This window comes from Balaenoptera ricei, chromosome 6 (genome assembly GCF_028023285.1).
Source record: "Balaenoptera ricei isolate mBalRic1 chromosome 6, mBalRic1.hap2, whole genome shotgun sequence".
Classification (NCBI taxonomy): Eukaryota; Metazoa; Chordata; class Mammalia; order Artiodactyla; family Balaenopteridae; genus Balaenoptera; species Balaenoptera ricei.
The window spans coordinates 122,558,832-122,581,606 of record NC_082644.1 but is presented as its reverse complement, the minus strand read 5'-3'; the positions used below and the strand labels follow the sequence as shown (position 1 = coordinate 122,581,606).

The window sequence follows — 22,775 nt, the reverse complement described above, 5'->3', positions numbered from 1 at the left end:
CCCACACCCCCAGGTCCTTGCTTTCCTTAGTCACCATCTCTACCAGTTCCTCCCCAACACCTGCAGAGCCGCCCCTGTCAAGGTCACAGAGACCTCCACACAGCCTGCCCCTCGGCAACATGTCAGCACTGGTGATGGGCACTGAGGCCCACCCACGGCCGACCGTGTCGAGTCTTTTGGCCCCGAGCGCAGCCAGGCCCGGGCCTCACCATCCACAGCCGCTGTCCCGGACGGGGCTGGGCATCCAGACTGTGCCCACGGAGAAAGGCGCCAGGACAGCGCGCGCCAGCCCTCACAGCGACCAAGCCTGGGCGTGCGCAGAAAGAGCTCATCCGCTGGGTTTACCAAAACGCCGTTTATTTACAAAAGTGAAAGTCTCCCTGCGAGCAGGAGCAGACCCTCAGCGGGCCGAGCGAGCGCACTGCGGGCAAATCGAGGCCGCGGGGAGCCTGGGCTTTCCTCCCCCACCTGCCGCCCGGGGCTGTCAACACGGGAGGAGCTCCCTGGAGAGCCGGGCTCCACCTGCAGACCCCGCCCCCAGCAAACTCCACCAATCGGGCGCCAACCCTGCCGGCCCGCCCTCTTCCCCTCAGGCCTCGGACCCTGCCCCCCGCCCCTTGGAAAACAGGTGTCCTTTTCCTAATCCCAACTACTGCCTGTCTGCCCGACAGCGGTGGAAACCACAACGCGAGGAGGAACAAGCAAGCAGCCTTCCACGGAGTGGGAGCGCGAGGGGCCGGGCGGGGCGCAGCAGACCTGGAGCCGGCCGGGGGCCACGGGCCCCGTTCACGCAGCAGGCACACACCTCCCAGGACCAAGTTCCAGGGGAGGCTGAGGTGCAGAGCACGGGTGCCCCGCCCACAGGACGGTCCCCGGGGTCTCCGCTCAGCCCACCCCCAGTCCCCGGAACAGTCGGCCCACCTCCGGGAGAGAGGGGCTCCTGCTCTCACAGGCACAGGGGAGCCTCAGAGTACAGCCGGGGCGGGCACGGTGGGGAGGGGCAGCTCCAGGGCTGGGGTCTCTGCGGCCTGGGCCGGGCTGGGCTTCCTGCGGTCCAGCTGCTCCAGCTTCTCACCGAGCTGGGAATACAGCTCCTTCACCGCCTCTCCGCTCTGCAAGGGGAAGCGCGAGGCCTCGGGGCAGGCCCAGGGCGTGTGCGCAGGGATCGCCAGCCAGCCTGGGGCTGCGGGCGGGGCGGGGCGGGGCGGGGCGCGGGAGGGTGGGGCGGGGGAGGGCACGCACCTGGCCCGTGGGCTCCAGCGCCTTCTGCAGGGCCTCCAGCTTGGACGGGGCCACGCGGTGGTGCAGGTGGAGGAGTAGCCGCAGCACATGCCGCTGCACGTTCTCCTTCCTGGAAGAGGCCACGCTGCGCTGCAGGCGGCTGCGGAGCCGCCCTCCCACCCCCTCCCCAGCTGTGCCCGGCGCCCCCGACCGAGATGTGGACCGAGAGGAAGGGCACCTCGGGGAGGCGGTGAGGAGAAAGCCGTCGAAGAGGCTGCTGCAGAAGTCCTCCAGGGCAAACTCGTCCGCCAGCAGCGCCAGGTTGCCCGTGAGCAGGTGCAGGAAGATGTCGCCGAACGCCAGGTCGCTGAAGGTCTCCACTGCAAGCACAGCAGGCGTCGCCCAGCTCACCCGACCCCACCTCCCCGACCCGGGCCTGAGGGCCAGAACATGGGCCTGGACGGGGGAAGCAGACTGGGGGGGCGGGGCTCCAGGGCAAGGGTGGGGAGGGGGCGAGAGCCCGTCACGGCTGGCTCTGCCCGGCAGCCAAGGGGCTCAGGCTGAAGCGGACGCCGGCAAAGGGAAAGCTGAACGGGCCGGTAGCGAGAGGAGACGCGGAAGTGCCGAGGGCCGGCCCGGCAGGTCTACCAGGCCACGGGCTCTAGAGGAGAGAGAACGGAGCAAACGGGCCTTCTTTTTTTGAAGCCACGGCCGTCAAACCTCAGAAGAGAGAGATGGCGAGAGTAACTACCAACCGATTGCAGCGATCACAGGCAACAGCGCCGAGCGCACGCGGGCAGGCACAGCAGCTGAGACAGAAACGCCGACGCCACCCCAGCCACCGAGCCCCTAACGCAGCGGGAGACGCGACCCCACCGGACGCGCCCGAGGTGTGCTCCTGCTGCACAGCTGACCGGGGGCTCGGCTGGCCTCACGGCCGGTTTACAGGACACTCGGGGGGGGCACATGGTCACTGCACCAAGGGACGCTGCCTGCAAAGTCCCGACCGGGGAACAAACGCTCTGGTTCCCCCAGCAAACCCCACGTAGCCCTACAGACCACTAGACCTGAGAGGCAGCCGGAGAAGCCAGGTGAAGGGAGGCCCTTGTTTGACTCCTGACTTGAACAGACCATCCGCACAAAAACGTTATATGACAACTGGGGAAACGCGGCCACCGTCAGGACCTGGACCCCAACCAACCACGTGCCAAGGTCGTGGTTTCTAAGAGTCTGTCTTCTGTAGAGACATCTGCTGCATCGTGCCAAGCTAGTCTGCCGGGTTTACGTACAGACCGCTGAGCGGACGAGACGGCAGCCGCACGCGGACCCCCGCGCAGGTGGGCGATGGGCACTGGCCTTCACTATCCTGTGCTCTTTACTTGGGTTTCATCAAAAGCTCCCACCAAAAAAAAGTTTAAAAATAAAGAATTTTAAAAAACCAACATCCTTTCTTACTAGAACCTACTAGTAACACCAAAGCACGAGATTGCTCTCCCTGAACGTGACTGAAGACCTGCACCCCATCCCCCCAGGCGGCAGCTCGTGGCTGGGAGACACCGACGCTCCCGCCTCGCAGGACATCCTGTGTCTACAGACACGATTAAACAGGAGAGACAGAGAAGTTCAAAAGTGAGTAGAAAGAATGAGGCAAATCCAAGTTCCTTATGACTGAGCTCCTGGAAGCCCCCAAAACAGACAGACAAGCTGCCGCCCCTGAGATCTCCACATGCTGATCCGGGAGCCTGTGAACGCTCCACCTGAGTGGTACTGGGCCCCGAGACGGAAGATGGTCCTGCATGCCCCGGGAGGGCCCACGGTGATCACGGGTCCTTAGAAGAGGAAGGCGGGAGGCAGGAGTCAAAGCCAGAGACAGGAGGACGGGAGAAGCTGGACAGATGAACTGTGAAGGGGCCAGGAGCCAAGGACGCGGCTCCTGGAAGCTGGAGGAGACAAGAAGGGGCTTCTCCCTGAAGCCCCAGGAGGAGCCAGCCCTGCCCACACCTGACTTTAGCCTTGGGAGACTCACTGCAGACTTCTGACCCCCAGAACCGTAAGAATAAGTTCCTGTTGATCAGTTAGGTGGTGGATGGGTAGAAACTAATACCCACAATGGGCCGCTTCCTCCATGTGGAAAAGTCAGGCAACAGCACGCACCACTGTCAAGACAGTGAAGCGTGAGATCCTCCCCAGGAAGCCGCAATGCCCCAGACGGGACCCGGGCCAGCAGAGGCCCCGGGCCTGTCCTGCGGCGGGCCGGCCGGGCGCTCCCTTACCCTTGAAGGGGTCCACTCAGATCCCTCCCTCGTCTTCCTGGCTTGCACCCCGCACCCCAGGCAGAGCAAGGCTCCCGGGGGGAAGCGGCCTCTTCACCACCGCGGAGGGGGGGGCTCTCGCAATGGTCTGAGGACTTGAGGGGCTCCACACCTCTCGCCCCTTAGGAAAAGATTAAGGTGGCTCTTCGCAAACGTGGGCTGTGGCGAGAGCCGAGGGCATCTGTGAGAGGACACGGCTGAGCCCGCCGCCCACGTGACTCACCGAGCCCCGGGAGCAGGCGCAGGAGCGCGTTCTTGTTCCTCTGTTTGGTGATGTGCAGCACGTAGTACAGCCCCACCTCGCAGGCCATGCGCTGCTCCTGCAGGAACCTGCGCCCGAGCGCCGTCAGCCCCGGGCGAGCCCGAGGGGGAGGCCCTCCCGCCCAGCGCCCGCAGCCCGTACTTGGTGAAACTCTCTGGCAGCGTGCTCGGGTACGCGACCGGGGCCTTCTCCTCGCCTGGGAGTTTCTGATCCACGTTGAAGGTGTGGTCGTCCACCACGAAGGACATGAGCGTGGGCAGGAACCTGGTGACCAGCTCCACCTCCTGGGGCAGAGGCCCGAGAGCTGTCCTGCGCCGGCCCGGCCCCTCGGCCCGTCCTCCTCGCCACCTCCCCAGACCCCACCCCACAGCCCCCTGAGAAGGCAGCGGGAAGGAGCCTGCCCGACCCTGTTACCATCTTGGGTTCCTTGAAGACCTGGCTGTCGATCATGTCCCACGCCCCCTGGCCCAGCGCCAGCAGCCGGAGCAGCAGAAGGAGGTCCGGGCTGTCCTGCGGGGAAACGCAGACCTTGGCCGTGCTCACCTGAGCTTCCCGCCCGGACCGCACTCACCCAGGGGGTCTGGCTGCACGTGCCCTCCACCTGGCGGGCGTGTGTGCTCTCCCCAGGGCCGGCTTGGACCCGGGTGCCAGGGGTCCACACCCACACGTCCCCCAGAAGGCAGCATGCAGCCAGCCAGGTGCACTCACCCTGGGCAGCAGCTCCTGGCCCACCAGCTCCTGCAGGTGCCTGACGGTGCTCAGTGACAAGGTGTTGATGGCAAAGGGATCACACAGGATCATGGACAGGTCCCTGTGAGGACGTGCCCGCGGCGTCAGTGAGGGACGCTCCCAGCCCACCAAGCCCCTGACCCGAGGAGATGGCCCTTCTGCATGGACAAAGCCCACCCCGCTCAGGACCGCTTTCCAAAAGCTTGTGGTTCGTAACTTGCCCTTAACTTACTTAACAAACTGAAGAATCAAATAGTTTTTTAAAGAATTAAGGTCCAATCCTGGTTGAGAACCTGACCCAGACTCCATAAATTCAATCAGGTTCTCACAGAGACAATTCCAGGAACAAGGAGCTGAGACAGGAGGTCAGGCGGAGCCCGCCCAGAGAGGGCCCTGCCAGGAGCCAGATCCCACCACCTCCGGGTGCGACGGGCCTCTCAGCTCACAGGCAGGCCCCACGTGGCTGCAGACACCGGAGCCCCAGCCCGGGCGCCCAGCTCGCCTGGGACGGCGACGGCCTCACCCCAGCCTCTCAGCCGTGGGCACGGGCGCCAACCAATCCTCCTAAAATGTACTGGAAGAAACACCCGCTCCCGACTGCGGCCACAGCACGCGCGTCCGGACGCCCGTGGACGGGACCAGGCACAAGGCCGACCCTCACCCCAGGACCTGCTCCTGCCCCTTCTTCACTCCGTCGAGGAAGCCCTGCAGCTCCCGGGCCCTCTTGCTGTCCACGAACCGCTCTCGGATGCAAGCGTCCAGGCACCATGTGAACTGCGGGGAGGAGGCGTGGTCAGGACTCGGCCAGAGACCGCAGCCTCCAGGCGGCACTCACCGCTGCCTGAGGCTTCGAAGCCTTGGGTGAACATCGGGACCCCCACCTCGAGTCGCTGAGACACAGCTTGTCCCCAGAAATGGGACAGCGCGAAGGAAAATAGGCCCCAGTTCCCGCATCCCCACAGGCCAGGTGGTGCAAGAAAGAGGCAAAATGGGTGTTCTGTTCTGAAACGGGCCCCTCCAGGGCCCCCACTGTGCGGGGGACAGTGCAGGCTCAGAGCGTGACGCTGCGAAGCTCCTGAGAAGGGACGCCGTCTGGGGCCGCCCGGCACCTATGCCAGGACACGGGCAGTGCAGAAAGCCCTGTTCCTGAACACAGAGCTCGCCGGTGAGCAGCCCCCGAGGGCTCTGGGGCAGCGGAGGGCCAGAGGCCCCGGAAAGGCCGGAGCGGGCAGGGCCGGTGGGCGTGGAGGGAGAGCCGGCAGGCCGAGCAAGGGAGACACGGCGCAGCTGGCATGGGTCAGGCGTCCGGGGGACATCACGGCCCCCCAGCCGGGGGGGCAGAGGTGGCACAGGGGCTAGGGCAGAGCCCACGTGCCTGGACCGCCGCATCCAAGGGTAGGGGAGAGCAGCGAGGGCGGGGCGGGCGCCCACCTTGTGGCAGGGGTCCACGGAGCAGACGTCGCCGACGTCCAGGTCGTGCAGGGACATGAGCAGCTCTGCACGCAGCGTGCAGTAGTGCACGTTGCGGGTGCGCAGGAAGAGCGTGCGCAGGAACTGCAGCACCATGTCGTACAGCTTCACGTTGCGGCCCACCATCCGCGTCAGCCTCTGCACCACCTGCCGGGACACCAGGCCGGCCTCGCACACCCCACAACCCTGGGGGCTAAGCCTCCTCTCTCACAAAACATCAACTGGTGCTGGGTGGCGACGTTTCTCGTCTTTAAGGAAGCGAACCCATCAGGCCCTGCGGCTCCTGAGAGGCCGTCAGCCCGGGTCCCAGACTCCACCAGAGCCGGCGGGGCAGCCGGCGGCGTGGGGGACTCGGGCCCAGATGAGGACGTGCGGCACCGCCACGCTCAGCGTCTGCTCGAGGCCCTGCTGCAGCCGCCCCACTCCCGCCTTCTCCCGGCGGCCGCCACCCCCTCCGCACCCTGCCCCTATCTGGGAGGCGCCTGCCAAGGCGGCAGCCAACAGGAGGGGGCCCGCTTGGGGCACACCGGCCGTAAGGATGCACGGGGCCACCTGCGGTGACAGACACCAAGCCAGCCCAACAGGCTGCATGCAGCGAGTGGGGAGGTCAGCAGGGACGGCAGCCCACCTTAGGGCCCCTGCCGAGGACCCTCCAGCAGGCCTTGGTACCCCGACAAGTGGGGCAGGCACAGAGCAACACCCGAGTCTCGGCACCGACGTACCGGCACCTGTGACACGGAGACAGGCGCGCACTCCAGCCTGACCATGGCCTGGCCTGCTGGGCACAGAACCACAGCCCCAAGGCCCAACCCACCCGAGGACGGCGGGGCAACGTGTCACCTGCCACCGCGCTCTCCCTTTATGCTGGCAGGACTCCAAGGCGGACCCCTGGCTTGGAGGGGAGAGTGAAGAAGGGGCAGGACCACGGCCCAAGGCCAGGCTCCCCCAAAAGAAAGGGGAGGCAACGCAGGCAGGGCTCTGACACACTCAGCGGCCTGTCCGGGAAGTGGTGCTGCGAGCCCCGGCCTGACATCTGAGAGGAAACATGAGGTGAGGCCCTACCTCACGCCACACACGGGAAACCCCAGGTGAGAAGGCTGGCGGTGAGAGAACACGGCGAGACATCAAACGCTCCTCGGCCGACGTGTGGCCTCTTACCGTCACCTCCCTCCCAGGTTGAGGGGTCATCCTGGAACCAGGCCAGGGACCCCCACCTCACCAGGAAAGGTCAAAGTGTCCACGATGGCCTCCAGCCACCCCCCCCCCCGCCCCCGCATCGCTCTGCGGCCTCCCGTCTCCACAGCCCTCCTCTACCCGCGGAGCTCTCAGGGACCGAAATGTGACATCTACTGCATAGGGTCTGCCCCACACGAGCCTGCAGTACTCCAGGCAGGTGCCCCAGTACCCCAGGGGTCACTGAAGGGGCCAGGGGCCAGGGCAGTGAGTGAGTCAGCCCCCAAAAAGCATATGTTGAAGCAAGGAATGAATCAAACACTCTGTTTCCACAGAAACAGAGGAGAACTCCCAGGGCTGAAAGAAGACACAGAGAGCTTAGCTGAAGAGGCCGGCCAAGCCGCCGAGCTCAAAGTACGTAGAAAAGACCAAATAGACCCACACCCAGGCGCAGCGCTGCAATGCCCCTTGTCAGCCCCACATCCGAGCCCAGCCTTCTAGAAGCAGACAAGCCGGGCTTCACGGGGGTGGCCCTGCACACATCCCCGCCCCGCCTCACCTCGCCCTGGCGCCTGGTCTTGGGGGAAGGGCTGAAGAAGTTGTGCAGGACGGAGAGCTCCGTGCTGAAGAGCGCGCTCTCCTTTTCCACGATGTACTGTTTCAGCAGTGGGGAGACCTCGTCGCCAAAGAGCGCCTGGTTGTCCTGCCAGATCTGCCGCTTCACCTCCACGGCGCAGGCCCGGTACAGCTCCTTGTCGGCCATCACCAGCTTCAGCTTCTTCTCAGGAACCTACATGACCCCAGAGGCCACGTGTGAGCAGCGCCTGTGCCCCAGGGGTCTCCCTCAAGACAAGCCAACAGGCCTCAGCCCCCAACAGCAGAGGCCACATCCAGCCCAGCCCCAAGTGACAGGGGCACCTGGGACTGAACCCCCAGGCTCGGACGGGGCAGGAGTCGTGCTGCCCACAAACAGCTTTTTCACAAAGGGCGCCACGCTCCAGAGCTTGTGCCAAGCTTCGGTCAATGCGCGGCTCGGCTCAGGGAGAAGCCAGCGTGGGGAACGTGCTCCAGAGCTGCCGTTCCTGAGGCAGGCAGCTCAGGAAACCTCCCCAGGGCAAGCTGGCCCTGCGGCTGTTACCTTGGGCAAGTGCTTCATGACGCACATCACCACTGGCTGCAGAGATGGCATCTTCACCAGAGAAAAGCTCTTCTCCAGAAGATCCTCGAGTTTCTTGTACCTGGAAAGACTCGCAGCACTGAGGGAGCAGCCCAGGACCAAGTCGGAAGCAGCTCCCTGCCTATCCCCAGACCGGTGGGTGATGTGCACAGGCGGCCCCTTTTTCAGTAGGGATGTGTAGCCACCGAAGCACATTCAGTTCCCGGGCTGGGGAGGGGGCTGCCCATCTCACCGCCCACTTACCTCTCCTCGGCCTTCCCCTCCGTGGCAATGGCTGACACGCGCTCCAGCAGCTTGTCCCGAAGCTCATCAAACACTGACTGGTGGAATTCCAGTCGGGGCGTCCCATGCAGGTCCAAGAAGGGCAAGGCCGACTGCAGGGAGGGGAGCAGCACGCCATTTTCTGTCTAAAGAAGCAGAGCTCGATTTGACTCTTGGGGCGACAAGAGAAACCTCAGCCACAGCCCCGTCTGGCCAGGCACTCCGGATGCCCTGAGTACACAAGGTGGCAGGGACAAGGATGTTCCCAGCCGCGCTGGCTGTAACTGCAAAAATTGGAAACCACTCAGATGTCCCTCGCCGTAGTCCCAACTCAGGACACTTGGTTCCTCCATCCCGGGGAACAGACGCAGCGATCGGGAGGGAGAGAAATCTGCCCACTTTCCCACGCGACCTCGCCGCCCCCGCCGGACTCACACCCAGACGCTCGGCCTCTCCACCCGGTCCCCCCACCCGGCTCCACCTGGAACTGCTCGATGGCTTTGAGCGGCTCGGTGCAGTTGGTCAGCGTCTCCTTCAGGTCTTCGCCGTTGGCCACGCCCAGGTCCTGCAGCCCAGCGAACATGGCCGAGGCCCCGGCCCCAACCCGGCTCGGCGCCCCATCCCCTCCGCGCTCCCCGGGCACCGCCGCGCTCGCCGCAGGCCCCGCAGCTGTCCGCTCGCCCGGGCCTCGGGGGCCGCCCGAGCTCCGCTCCCCGGCGCCCTCCAGCTCGGCCAGATTCCGCCCGCAGCGCGGCTCCCCTCGGACCGCAGCCGCCCACTTCCGCCCCGCACAGGAGCCTGGTCCGCCCGCCAACCGGCTCCCCGGAAACGCCGCCGCCGCCCCGCAGAGGTTCCCGGGAACTGCGCCGCGGCCCGCGCCTGGCGGAGACGGAGCGCGAAGGCGGTGCCAGGACGACGCACAGGGCGTCCAAGACGCCCCGCCCCGCTCCCCCGGGCCCCGCCCCGCCCCCGGGCCCCGCCCCCGGGCCCCGCCCTCCTGCGCGACCCCGCCCAGCCTCGCGGCGCTAACAGCCGTTTGCAGGCAAAGGAGAACTGGGTTGGCGCGGAGGGAGGGCGGAGTGCTGCGGCACGCCTGGTCGTGGGGGGGGGGGGGCACCGGAGGAGGGGGATGGAGCACAGGGGGCGGGGTGCCGCGGCCTGCTTCAGGAGATTCAGAGCTGATATTTTAGCCAAGAGCGTTTTAATAATCATGAAAAATCCTGTTGCTGACCTCACAGCGCCCACTAGGTGCACGACCCTCTCTCATCCTGGAACTTGGTTTCTTCCTTGTCCAACCCGGCGAAGCTCACACCGTAGTGTTGTCACAAAGACCAAAATCTAAGTGTGGGGACTTACCTGGTGGCGCAATGGTTAAGAATCCGCCTGCCAATGCAGGGGACACGGGTTCGAGCCCTGGTCCGGGTAGATCCCACATGCTGCGGAGCAGCGAAGCCCATGCGCACGCCTAGAGCCCGTGCTCTGCAACAAGAGAAGCCACCGCAATGAGAAGCCCGCGCACCGCAACAAAGAGTAGCCCCCCCCCCCCCACCGCTCACGGCAACTAGAGAAAACCCGTGCGCAGCAACGAAGACCCAACGCAACCAAAAGTAAATAAATAAATTTATTTTTAAAAAAACCAGAAAACAAAACTAAGTTTGCCTCAGATAGGGAGTGCCTAGCAGAGACCTGGGCACGCAGTGACAGGGTGACAAAGGATGGCTGTCCTCTTGTCACCTTGAGCATCTAACCCCCTTGCTAACCAAAAGTGTTAGGCCCTCAGGCTGAGGTCCAGCCCAACTCGCTGCAAACGTGAGCCCTGGATTCCATGGTGTCCCTCATCTCTTGCAGTGCGAGATGCTCATACGGTGCCTGCAGCAGTCACTGCCTGCCCTGCGCCCTCCGTGGGCTCCCCACTGCTAAGCATGCAAGCCCCTGGACCCAGCATGCAGGCTTCTGCATCTTCTCCATCCCTCCAGCTCACCTCCTTCTGTCCCACCAGCCCGGGGTCCTCCCAAGCTTGGCCACACCAAACATCACACCCTCTCCCTTTTCATGTGCCTTGGCTTCTGAGGTTTGTTCTGCCAGAAATTCCCTTCCTGCTGCCCAGCAAACTCATCCTTGAAAGCCTCCTCTGGAAAGCCCTCCCTCCTCAGCCCAGCTGGAGGGGATTGCTGCATCCTTCCTGCTGGTCCCACTCCTGGCTTTGAGACCTAGGGATTGCTGCTGGTGCAGCTGAGAGGAGGGCTCCTGGTCCTCCCACCCTGGGCCAGACTCCCAAGGCCAGAGTGCCACAGGTCTGTCTCTGTTGCCCGTTGGCTGAGCTGGTCAGCCCAGGGCTCAGTGCCAACAGTCTGCAGTCCCACTGCTCTGATTCCCGCGGGTGCTGGGGCTAGACCCGCAGCCGGTTCAGTCCTGGAGGAGGTCACAGGTGCACGACACTCAGACTCCCTTGTACTTGGCTTCCCTGCGGAAAGGGATGACGCTAACACCATGGGAGAAGCTCTTGCGGTGCCTGTTTGAAGGGGTTGAGCTTAGACAGAGGAGACAGAGAAGGGGGCCTGGCCCAGGGCTTGGGTGACACAGGGAGGACCCCTGGGGAAATTGGTGCAGACACAGGAGCCACCACAAGCTGCAGGTGAAGCCCCTGCAGGGAGGCAGTCTTGGGGCCGACCCCTGGGTAGGAAGGCGGGTCCATGGCGATGAGGAGTCCAGTGGCCAGGCTGCTGCTGTGGGCAGGGGCCCGGCCCTCACGGTGAAGCCTGGGGAGTCTATCGGCTGCAGCTTGTCCTGCACGGCCCCGTGTGAGAGTTCACAGGGTCTTTGGGCAGGTGCGGGAAGAAGGGGGGCCAGGCCCTAACGACCTGGTCCTCTGGGCCCTACCTGGTGGCCGGGCAGGCTGACCTTACCTCAAGACTGCCCCCCGCCTCCACTGCAACGGCCGGTTCCTCGGCTCGGCAAGCAGCCTGAGCCTTGGGTAGACTGGCAGCCGGACCCTCTCCTGGATGGCATGACTAGGTGGGGGTGTCCCACACTGCCCACAGGGCCCCCTCCCATCCTGTGCCAGGCCAGGAAGGCTCAGGCTGCCACCCCACCCTAGAGGAGGCAGCACTGAAGGGGAAGTGAAGGGGGATCCCTGGCCAGGAAAAGCCGGACATGACAGGTTAGCTGCAGGCCACATCTGCAGGGCAGCTCACCAGGCAAGGCCGCCAAGCACAGCACAGAATTCAGAAGAACCAACAGCATCTCTATATAACACGGGGGTGGGCAGGTGAGGCTCCAGGCTAGGGCTCCAGGCTGGGCTCCAGGCTGGGTCCACAGGTCAGAGGGGTCGGCCGGCCGGGAGGGTGGATCAGGGGTGCCCAGAGGGTCAGAAGGCCAGGCTGGGGGCACTGAGTTCCAGAGGGAGGCCCGGGAAGGTCCCCAGGCCCGGAAGGCCAGGGTTTCATGTGCTAACTCAGCGGGCCAGCTGCACCCACTGGGCTCGAGAGCGCGCAGAAGGGGCCAGTGTCGTGGCACTTGGGTCTCCGCACGCCTTGGATAACCACCCCCGTGTGCCGAGGGGAAGCGCGAGTTGTAGCAGTCCTCCACGTCATAGGCGGCCGGGCCCGGGGTGCAGGCTGCAGAGGGAAGGTGGGTGCAGTTACCGCGCCTGCCCCCTCTGCCCGGTCCCCACCTCCCCCCTCCCGCCCCCGCCCACCTCCTTACAGGAGCCCACCCAGGAGGCCAGCAGGGGCCAGCGGCTCATGGAGAGAGCGGGCAGGCAGGGGCCCGGCAGGCGGCACCCGGGGAGGATGTCGTAGGCAATGGAGCCAGGGCCGGTCTCGTCCCCCGTCGGCAGAGGGGCCTGCAGGAGGGGCTGGGCCCGGGGCCCTGAACCCCGGGCCTGCAGCATCCCCAAGTGGGCTCAGGCCTCGGGGGGCCTGGAGCAAGGCGGCCCCCGAAGCTGAAGGCCGGGCAGGCGGCCAGGCTGGGCGGCTGGTATGCGGCGGGCGAGGGCCACTGCAGGTCGAAGCCGCCGCAGGCCCCTCCCTCGGGGGGCCCGCCCCCGCCCGCACCCCAGGACCCGCCGGGCAAACCTGCTCTCGGTTGAAGTCGGCGTTCTGGGTGAAGGGGCTTTCGCTCGGGAACCACATGGTCTGCCACGCCCGGCAGCCGCCACCCTCTGCGGTGGGGGCAGCGTCATGGGGGCGCTGGTGGCCGGGGTCCCACTCCGGGGGTGAGGGCGGACAGTGGGGGCTTTCTGGGGGGGGGCGCACACCACGGGTGGGGTGCCTGCGAGCCGATGGTGAAGTGGGGCTGTGGGGAGGACTCTTGCGCCGAAGCAGCTGGCGTCTGGTACCTGGTGGGGCCGGGGACGCCCAGATTGGTCACGACGGGGGGGCGTCGCTCCAGCCCTGGCGGGAAGCAAGCTCTGGGCCTGGGTCCTCCAGGCGGGCCTCCACCAACCGGTCTGGCTCCCCAGACCAGCCCGGGCTGGGGGTCCAGAGCCCCCACTCACACGGCTCCCTCAGGTTGTGGGCGCAGGTGGGCGGGGCTTCCTGGAGGGGCCTGTTTGCATCCTGAGGCCCGCCTGGAGCTCTTGCACCCCTGGAGGCCAGCATGCCCCCAGCCGATAGCCACCCTACGCCAGCTGCCCGCCCCCCAGCCCGCCCAGAGCCCTGGGAAGTTACTGGGAAGTCACAAGTGGCTTCTGCTTCAGGGGGCCATGGGTCCAGTGTTCGCCTCCAATGATGTGAAAATTTGCCAGGAATTTCACCGCCTTCTGGTCAAAATTCATTGTCAGGGTCTCTGGCTCCCTCCCCCAGGGACATCGTGGGGCTCTGTGACCTCACTGGCTGGTCATGGGCCCCCCCCCTGTTGCCGGGGACTCCCTGGGGAAGCAGCCCTGGAGGTGCCCCTCCCCTGACCTGCCAGGGATCAGCCGTGGCCAGGAGGCCCCCAGCCGCCCCGCCCCCGTGACTCCTGGCTCGGCCACCTTTCCTCCCTTCCCCGCTTTCTTGCCCCAACCCTTCCCCTCTCCTGGACTTTGTGGTCTCTTGGGGGGGCTGGGGTCCACTCTAGTAGGGCTTCGGGGAGGACTGAGGCCCTGGCAGAGGGTGGAGAAGGGGGCAGGGGCCAGGGGGCGCCTAGCTGTGCAGGGCCAGCGGAAGGAGGCGTGGGGGTAGGGTGCAGGGTCCAGGGAGACACCCTAGAGCAGAAGAGCCCCCATGGAAAACCCGGCCCTCGGAAAAGTGGAGCAACGGTGGTGGGCTCTGAGCGGACCGTGCCCACCCCAGAGGCGGGCCTGGCGGCGCAGGTGGGGCCGAGGTGGGGAGGCCTGTCTTCTTGGGGGCACAGAGGCTGGAGGGTATCACAAACGGCTGGGGCTGCTGAGGCTGAAACTCAAAGGAATGACAATGACAAGGCTGGGTGAGCGAGAGAGTCCATCTGCGCACCGGGCCCTGCGGTGCCCTCCAGAGCTGACCAGCCAACCAGCCCAGCCCTGGCCTTGGCCTCATCCAGGCAGGGCCCGGCCAAGAATGTCTCCTCCTCCGCAACCCCGGTCTCTTCCTCTCCAGAGCCCTCCCATCTGACGCTGACCCTGCCTGGCCTCGGGAGGTGCTCCAGATAGACAGGCAGACCGATAGAGACTTCTGGAGGAAACACACCTTTCATCAGGGCGGGGGGCTCCCAGCCTGTGCTCTGGGGCCCTTCCCGTGGTGCATGGTGTTCTCTGAGGGCATAATCACCCACAGATGCAGGTATAGCTTGTCAGAGCCCTTGTCACTGGGCGTGAGTAGCTGGGAGTTCTCCCTGTAACAAATACTGCCATCCGCCACGGCAGATGACATGCACACCTGTCTTCAGCTAAACATGGATCATTTCCTCAGGGTAGACGCACCGAGTGGAAGCGGTGGGTCAAAGCCTGTGCAGTCTTTGTGTCCCCAAATTAGAGGTGGTCCTCATGCTGGCAAGGAGCGTCAGAAACTGCCAGCATCAGCGTTTCATCAGCATTTGTTTGACTGAGGCTCTGCCCTCAATGACTATGGGCACATTTCACATGTATTTTTCTATTGGGGTGTTAATTTTTCATAGGTTTGTTTTGTAAGGTTGTTTCCACTGATATCACATCTGCACATAACACTTGTTGCAAACTTTTTCCCCAGTTGGTCATCTGCCTTTTAGTATTGTTTATACTGTTTTTTTGACACGTACTTGAACCTGCTAATCGTTCCCTTTATGACATTTTTCTTCGTTTTTATGGTTAGAAAGTCCTCCCTACACACACACACAGATCAGGATTTCTTTAAAATGGAAAATAGTGCCCAGCTCCAGAGGAAAGACCCTCCAGGACAGAGTCCCAGCAGCTCCCCGGTTCAGGAACCTTGTGGCAATGCCTCCAAAGCGTCCAGGGCCTTGCATCTGAGGAGGGGGCTCGGGGTGGGGCTCCCTTAGCCTCACCCTGGGAGGCTGTCCTTCAGTTGGCTACGTAGGCCTCCTGTGGGTAGCAAGCGTTCAAACCCAACCCTGCCTCTCACTACCTAGCAGGACCGACTCAGCTGCAATTACAGTCCCCATTTTCCAAGCTCTAGGTCTGTCCTCAGTGAGACGCCTCCCCGGGCCTCCCATAAAACGGGAGTACTCACAGGGTGTGGAAAGGGGCCTGGCCCAGGTGCTGCCCAACAATGCCAATGCCGGGCCTCTTCACAAAGGTTGCCAGGCAACAAGGACTCCTCTCTGGAAGGAGCCAGGTGCAGGCATGCGAGGGGCTGAAGGCAGCCCAGGCAGAGCTGAGGCGCGATGACAGCTACTCAGAAGCACAACCTCTTCTCACCGGAACCTCACTACATCCCTGGGTAAGTGCCAGAGCCCTGGGGGGAGGCTGGGGTCCCCGAGGATGGGGGAGCAGGGCCGGGGCCTAAGGGCTGAAGGTTGCTCAGCTGTGAGGGGAGTCCCAGAGCTGGGTCTCCGGGAAGCTGAGGCCAGAGGGTGGGGCCCTTAAGCAGGAGCCTGGGGACCCGGAAGGCCAGGGAAATGGGAGTGAGGCCGAGGGCCGGAGGGGCCGGGCAGGAGGGCTGGGGCGAGTTCGAGAGGGCCCGGCCAACCTGCCCTGCTGGTGCAGCCGTCCCAGGTGGCCAGCACGTCTGTCGAGAGCAGAAACTGGGGACGGTGCGACAGCTGGGGAGGCTGGCCTCTCCTTCCATAGAGCACTCCGCGCTTTAAAGAGGAGATGAGCTGGGGACTTCCCTGGCGGTCCAGTGGTTAGGACTCTGCACTTCCACTGCAGGGGGCACAGGTTCCATCCCTGGTTGGGGAACTAAGTTCCTGCATGCTGCACGGCCAAAAAAAAAAAAATTAAAAACATAAAGAGGAGAGGAGCATCCGGAGTAAACTGATGGGCACCGATGCCAGGCCACCTTGCTAGGTGTCCCGCATGTCAACAACAGAAACGGGGGACTTCCCTGGCAGTCCAGCGTTTAAGACTCTGAGCTTCCACTGCAAGGGCCACGGGTTGGATCCCTGGTCAGGGAACTAAGATCCTGCATGCTGTGCGGCACAACCTAATAAATAAGAATAGAAACAGGCCTCCAGAGTGTGTGTGCGCACCAACACACACTCAGACCACGTACAAGGAAAAGGCTGGGAAGAACCAGACCCAACTCTGGTGACACTGAAGAGGCTCTCACCTTCAGCCCCAGCCTCGCTCAGCTTGTTGACTGACAAACCTGCATTCTCTTGAGCAGTTTTTAAGAGGAAAGCAACGCACACCCTTTGGATGTTACACAGGCCCCCGGGCAGCACTGGACACCAGCTGCCCCTCAGGGCTTAGCCATGGTGCCCACACCACTTCCCCACAGGCCTCAATGACGCTCGGCTCAACCGCCAGTCTCCCGGGTGGCCACCATCTGGGCCCAATGCCCACCATACCTTCCTGGCGGGACCAACTCGTGTATAGTGGGCTCCCCTGTGCCTCAGCCCGAGGCCCAGACCCTGTCACCACCCCTGCAATGCTTTGCGGCAGGCAGAGCTCCCCGTTCCCTCATCTTTAAGATCCTTGTTGTTGGAAGATGGCTGGGTGGATGGCACCCCGATGGTGGTGATGACAGAGCTCCCCTCCCGTGGGCCAGCCCTGTTCTCAGTGCTTGGCCTGTGCTGCCCATTCAAGCCCCAAGAGCCCCGGACGGCAGGTGCTGCTGTGACCCCATTCTGTAGGCGGGGTTGAGGATCTTGCCTGTGGCCGGTAGGCTGGATCCACACCTGCTCCTCTCTCCTCCACAGCTATGCCGGCTTCTACCCGCAGCTGCGCTACCAGGTGGGGAACACCTATGGGCGCACCACGGCGCAGCTGCTCACGGACGCCAGCGTGCAGAAGAGCCCGTGCTCCGTGCTGTCCCCCATAGCCAAGCCCAAGTTCATCGAGGACTTCAGCAAGTCCAAGCCGCCTTTTACGCCCTGCCGTGAACTGACAGAGCCCTATGTCTCCCAGTACACCAGTAAGCCGCCGCCCGCCCACCGGCCCTGCAGCCCCGGGGACGCCCCGTGCCCGCTGTGGCTCAAGGCTGCCCTGTCCATACAGGTCTGAAGCCCTACAAGAACTCTGAGATCCCGGGCCAGTTCACACCCCGGGAGGTGGACGCCCAGGGGCCGCTGGGAGGAGAGAATCTATCCAGGCAAGTCCCACTGCCTGCAGGCTTCATGCCCTACCCCCCCTACTCCCCGTGCCCATCAGGCAGGAAGTGGGACTCCAGGGACCTTGGACACCCGGGCCTGCGGTTGGCATTAGGGGAAGAGGCCTGGAAGAGCGCCACCCCTGCCCGTGAGGCCCCCACGCGGTACCAGGTAATTGAGAGACACGTCGGGAGCACTGCGATCAAGCCTCACCCCAGCCAGAGCTGGGTGGGGGCTGGGGCGCCGACTTGCCCCTCCCCATTCCAGCTGTGCCCCTGCAGGAGGGAAGAGTGCCCGCCCCCAGTGCACCAGCAGGAGACACTACATGTGGGCAGCTTCCACAGGCTGCCCCAGCTGGACCACCCCAACCTGATCCAGCGCAAGGCCATCTCAGGTGGGTGCCTGGGGCCGGGGCACGACACGCCCCCGCAAGGATCCAAGGGCCCAGGCAGGACCTGGGGAGAGCAAGTGAGGAGGCTGCCCATGGGCCCTTCCCAAGACTGGGAGCTCCTGCTGGCCCATTCCTGTCTGTTTAGGGAGAGAGAGGAGTCCAGACACACTTCCCTAACCCCCCTGGGAGCAGGTGCAAATGCCCGGGCGAGGGGAAGATGGACATGATTGGGAGCGGGACCCTGGCTCCTCCTTCCCCAGGTTATGCTGGCTTTGTCCCTCGGTTTGCCTGGGTGATAGGGATGAATTTTCGCGATGGGGTCGCACAGGCCGCGGATGAGTTCGACAAGAGCCAGGTATGCGGACACCATCCCTGGGCGAGCACGGCGGTCTCCACGCTCTGGCTTCCCTGGAGGGAGGGGGCTCTGCCTGGCCCAAAGAGGCTGCTCCCCCTCCGCCCGCCCCCACCCCCCAAACGTCTTTCTGACTAGGTCTTGGTTCCCTGCTCCGGAGTGTTGTGGACAGACGGGGAAAGACCCCGAGCCACTCATTCCCAGGAGAATGTCAGCCTTGCACCCACCGGGACATTCTGCTCACTGGTTACCGGTTGGGGGTGGCAGCACATGGCAGCGCCTGCCTGTTTCCGCAGTTCCTGCTCAGAAATCCCATCCGTGCCCCGGGCGAGAGGCTGCCCAGAGCGCAGTGGCCTAGCAACACCATCTACAGAAGCCAAGGCCTGATACCTTTCTACATGGGGTTCATACCATGTGAGTGCAGTAGGCTCCCGGCCCCCATCCCAGACAAGGTCATGGTGACAGGTCAGTGGGGAGGCGTCCGGGGCTGGGCCCCATTACCCGCGCTGAACCTCAGGCAGAAGGCCAGCTGTGTGACCACAAGTTTCCCTTGGGGCAGGACTACCCAATGTCCCCTCTTCCCCAGTGTAGAAGGGTTTCACAGCCCTGACACTAAAAGTCAGAGGCCAGCTGCCTCCACGCTGGCTTTCTAGAGGTTTCCTGTGCACAGGCCGGACCCGCCTTCAGGAGGCAGGTGCCCAGGGCAGCCCCAAGCTCCCAAGAGTCTGCGTGTTCGCAGGCCGAGCTGACCCCTCCAGCAGCCACTCGCGCGCTCACCCTGCGCACGTGGCGAGCCCAAGGGCTCAGCTGCAGTGGTGCCCCTCGCAGCCACGCAGGACAACTACGCACTGACGTTCGGCAACAGCAGCCGCAAGGCCTATCAGAAGGAACTGGAGAGGCGCAGCCAGACACTATGAAAACGCTTTAATGGTGGTACCTGTACAGCACGTGATGTCAAGACAAGAAGAACAAATACACGCACAGTAAGACGGGGCTATCAGAGAACAGGCTGTGAGTGAATAAAGAGTTCCCACGGCTTCCACGCTTTACCCGGTACCGCACAGCCCTAGGCCACCTCCTCCTCTGCCTCCTCCTCAAACTCCCCCTCCTCCTCGGCCGTGGCGTCCTGGTACTGCTGGTACTCGGACACCAGGTCGTTCATGTTGCTCTCGGCCTCGGTGAACTCCATCTCGTCCATGCCCTCGCCCGTGTACCAGTGCAGGAAGGCCTTGCGGCGGAACATGGCTGTGAACTGCTCCGAGATGCGCTTGAACAGCTCCTGGATGGCCGTGCTGTTGCCGATGAAGGTGGCAGACATTTTTAGCCCCCGGGGTGGGATGTCGCACACGGCCGTCTTCACGTTGTTGGGGATCCACTCCACGAAGTAGCTGCTGTTCTTGTTCTGGACGTTGAGCATCTGCTCGTCCACCTCCTTCATGGACATGCGGCCCCGGAACACGGCAGCCACGGTCAGGTAGCGCCCGTGGCGGGGGTCGCAGGCCGCCATCATGTTCTTGGCATCAAACATCTGCTGGGTGAGCTCGGGCACTGTCAGCGCCCGGTACTGCTGGCTGCCCCGGCTGGTCAGTGGGGCGAAGCCGGGCATGAAGAAGTGCAGACGGGGGAAGGGGACCATATTGACAGCCAGCTTTCGCAGGTCAGCATTGAGCTGGCCTGGGAAGCGCAGGCAGGTGGTGACCCCACTCATGGTGGCCGACACTAGGTGGTTCAGGTCACCATAGGTGGGCGTAGTCAGCTTCAAGGTGCGGAAGCAGATGTCATAGAGAGCCTCGTTATCAATGCAGTAGGTCTCGTCTGTGTTTTCTACGAGCTGGTGGACGGAGAGGGTGGCGTTGTAGGGCTCCACCACAGTGTCCGACACCTTGGGCGAGGGCACCACGCTGAAGGTGTTCATGATGCGGTCGGGGTACTCCTCGCGGATCTTGCTGATGAGGAGGGTGCCCATCCCGGAGCCGGTGCCGCCCCCCAGCGAGTGGGTCAGCTGGAAGCCCTGCAGGCAGTCACAGCTCTCCGCCTCCTTCCTCACAACATCCAGCACCGAGTCCACCAGCTCCGCACCTTCTGTGTAGTGCCCCTTGGCCCAGTTGTTCCCAGCACCGCTCTGACCTGCAAAAGAGAGCAGCCAGTCACTCTTCGGCCAGGCATGTGGTCACCACTGGTCACCCGTGCCAAAAAGGCCAAATGACACGGCGTGAGGTGACACACAACCCCCCCCCCCCACCGCAGGTACAGCAGGTGGACCCCCAAACTGATAAGGTAACGACGTACCCGATTAAAAATCTAAAGTTCAAGCTGAAGTAGTTGAACAACAAGCCAGCTGCTCCCACGGGCAGCCTCCGCCAATTCCCAAGGGCAGATGAACTGCCACTGCCTCTGACTCAGCCTGCACGGCTGGCCGATTACATCTGCCTGCTCCTTCCGCGCGTGCGGACAGCTGGGCCTTCCCCCCAAAGCCGCTTTAGGAGAGGGGATTGAGTGACTCGGGAGGGAAGGAGAGTGTCCTTGAACCCCGCTTCTACTGGGAGTGCAGAGTGAATCAGGACCTCGGCTCTACGGTTCTAAAGGTGGTGACCTTGGGCACCCCTTGACCTTTGAGCCGCCCTGGCTATCAAGCCACCCGCCAGCCCGATCTGCGGCTCACCGAAGACGAAGTTGTCTGGCCTGAATATCTGCCCGAAGGGCCCCGAGCGCACGGAGTCCATGGTGCCCGGCTCCAGGTCCACGAGCACGGCGCGGGGCACGTACTTGCCACCTGGGGGGCGGGAGAGCGTCAGCGAAGGGAGGGCCGCGGGGCGGCAGGGGGGTGGGGAAAGGGCGCGGGGTCTCACCCGTGGCCTCGTTGTAGTACACGTTGATCCGCTCCAGCTGCAGGTCGCTGTCCCCGTGGTAGGTGCCAGTAGGATCGATGCCATGTTCATCGCTGATCACCTCCCAAAACTGCGGGAGACGCGGGCGGGACGGGCCGGGGCTGAGTCACGCCTGAGGTGCCCGGAGCCGGCCCCACCCCGGACGGCGCGGCCCTCCCCCGCCGCCGCCGCCGCCGCCGCCGCCGCCGGGCCGTCCCCAAGGGCCCTCACTGCCGCCCCCGCCCCGGCTCCGGTTCGGGCGCCGCGCGGGGCCGCAATGCGGGGCCGCCGCCGCCCGCCCGCTGCCGCCATTTTTCCCGCCGCCCGCTCCCCCCGCCCGGAAGACCTGCGCCGGCCCCGACGCCCCCGCTCACCTTGGCGCCGATCTGGTTGCCGCACTGGCCGGCCTGCAGGTGCACAATCTCCCTCATGGCGGCGGCGGCGGCGGCGGCGACGGGGGACGGCTGCAGTGGCAGATCAAGAACGAGAACCGAAGAGCTGGCGCGCAGAGTGCTACAACCGACTCGCCGCCGGTGCTTATATACCCGCCGCACCCGCCCCCGCCAGCCTCGTATTGGGCTTCCAGAGCGAGGCTGGCAAGCGTCCTCATTTGATTGGCTGCAGCTCCGTCAATCGATCCACCTAACGCCCGCCTTCCCAACGCCTCTGGCCCTTTATTGGTCCGCCGCGGCCTCTGCTCTCCCTATCAAAATACCCCCCTAGCTCTGCGGTGCTCTGTCCATTGGGTGTTTCAAATGATTGATTTGTCCTTTCATTGGTTGGCGCCGGAGAGCACGCCGACAGGCCGGCGCTATTGGCTGCGCTGGGTCAGCGTCCTGGTAACCGCCGCAGTGCCGCGGGGACCCACGCGGGCGGGGGCGCGGGCTCGGGAGGGGCCAAGGGGGGAGGGCGGGGGAGGGCCGGCCCGAGGCCCGGGGAAGGCGGGCGGGGCGCGCACCGTGGGCGAGCGCACAAGCCCGGGCCTACCTTGCGCCCTCCCGAGGGCGGCCGAGCGCAGGTTGCGGGGTCTCCGAGCCGAGGAGCGGCGCGGGGCCGTTCATAACAGAGACATACGGGGCTCAGGGGCCAAGGGGCGGCGGCGGCGGAGGCGGGGCGGGTGTGTCGGTGGAGTCGGGCCCTCCCCCCAGAGCGGCGGAGGCCTTGTGGCTCCCTGCTCCCCTCCTTGGTCCACACGCGTCGCGAGCAGGTGGGAGAGCACGTGGGGCTGCTGCGCCGGGCCGGGGAGAGGGGACAGAGGAGGGGAGAGGTGGGCCCGGTGGGGCGGGGAGGGGAGAGCAGAGCAGGGCAGGGCAGGGCAGGGCAGGGCAGGGCAGGGCAGGGCGGGAGGGGGCCCTGCCTGGCAGCGGCTTGTTGTGGAGACTGCGCTGGCCCTGCGCCTGTCGCCTTGAGGCCTTGGCCCCAGGAGAGAACGGAGCTGCGTGGAGACGAGGGCAGCGCCCAGGCCTCTGGGCAACCACGGACCAGTACACCTGGGTGGACAAATGTTTTTACTCGTCCTTGATTTTTGTTTAGGGGGAAGAAAAATTTATGAAGGAAAAACAGTTAAATTACACGTGGTCACACCTTTAATCAATCCTTTTAAAAACAGTACACTTGCATTATATTTTCATAACATTTAAGAAACCAGGAATTACGCCCTTGCGTCTGCCCTGGACAGCCTCCATTGCTGTGGCCACTGGGTCCTCTCTAGATTCTGATTTTCTCAGTGCGGTTTTTACCCACCTTTGCTCACCAACCCAACGGTGTTGGGGGCAATACCTGGTTATTTCTACCTAAAGAGAATGCGCTGCCCTCTTCACTATGTAATACATGACACTACGGTATCATGGCATACTGCAGCGTTAGGACACGTCATGCTATACTTAACCTGTGGATGGAATTGTTGGGGCA

At 64.2% G+C, this 22,775-nt stretch overlaps 4 protein-coding genes across 5 annotated transcripts; 1 reads left to right on the top strand and 3 right to left on the bottom strand.

Annotated features, from left to right (window-relative positions):
- Positions 1-340: 340 nt before the first annotated feature.
- On the bottom strand, positions 341-9,486 carry NELFB (negative elongation factor complex member B). Of its 2 annotated transcripts, XM_059926129.1 has the most exons (13): positions 9,087-9,486; positions 8,588-8,751; positions 8,306-8,405; positions 7,727-7,957; positions 5,956-6,141; positions 5,186-5,298; positions 4,504-4,606; positions 4,210-4,305; positions 3,937-4,079; positions 3,757-3,863; positions 1,460-1,601; positions 1,243-1,351; positions 341-1,112 (listed from the first exon to the last, which is right to left on the bottom strand). In XM_059926129.1, exons 1-13 carry the CDS (start codon positions 9,186-9,188, stop codon positions 966-968), a joined length of 1,743 nt encoding a protein of 580 aa, XP_059782112.1. In that variant the 5' UTR covers positions 9,189-9,486; the 3' UTR covers positions 341-965. The 2 variants fall into 2 exon arrangements, with proteins under 2 accessions (XP_059782112.1, XP_059782113.1); XM_059926130.1 differs by lacking the exons at positions 341-1,112; positions 1,243-1,351; positions 1,460-1,601 and adding an exon at positions 1,608-1,941 and having other exon boundaries at positions 9,087-9,281.
- Positions 9,487-11,044: 1,558 nt separating this feature from the next.
- Positions 11,045-13,391, bottom strand: STPG3 (sperm-tail PG-rich repeat containing 3). Its single transcript, XM_059926708.1, is given in 11 exon segments — positions 11,045-11,117; positions 11,218-11,331; positions 11,512-11,660; positions 12,082-12,156; positions 12,158-12,222; positions 12,311-12,538; positions 12,541-12,604; positions 12,682-12,794; positions 12,883-12,999; positions 13,104-13,148; positions 13,151-13,391. Coding segments are annotated over 11 exon segments (1,275 nt in total). The 5' UTR covers positions 13,383-13,391.
- Positions 13,392-15,385: 1,994 nt separating this feature from the next.
- Positions 15,386-18,914, top strand: CIMIP2A (ciliary microtubule inner protein 2A). The gene is made up of 7 exons (XM_059926128.1): positions 15,386-15,441; positions 16,865-17,079; positions 17,163-17,425; positions 17,522-17,648; positions 17,906-18,000; positions 18,294-18,411; positions 18,826-18,914. Exons 1-7 carry the CDS (start codon positions 15,386-15,388, stop codon positions 18,912-18,914), a joined length of 963 nt encoding a protein of 320 aa, XP_059782111.1.
- Positions 18,907-21,373, bottom strand: TUBB4B (tubulin beta 4B class IVb). The gene is made up of 4 exons (XM_059926127.1): positions 21,239-21,373; positions 20,847-20,955; positions 20,660-20,770; positions 18,907-20,124 (listed from the first exon to the last, which is right to left on the bottom strand). The coding sequence occupies exons 1-4, from the start codon at positions 21,293-21,295 to the stop codon at positions 19,064-19,066; spliced, it is 1,338 nt and encodes a 445-aa protein (XP_059782110.1). The 5' UTR covers positions 21,296-21,373; the 3' UTR covers positions 18,907-19,063.
- Between the last annotated feature and the right edge of the window lie 1,402 nt (positions 21,374-22,775).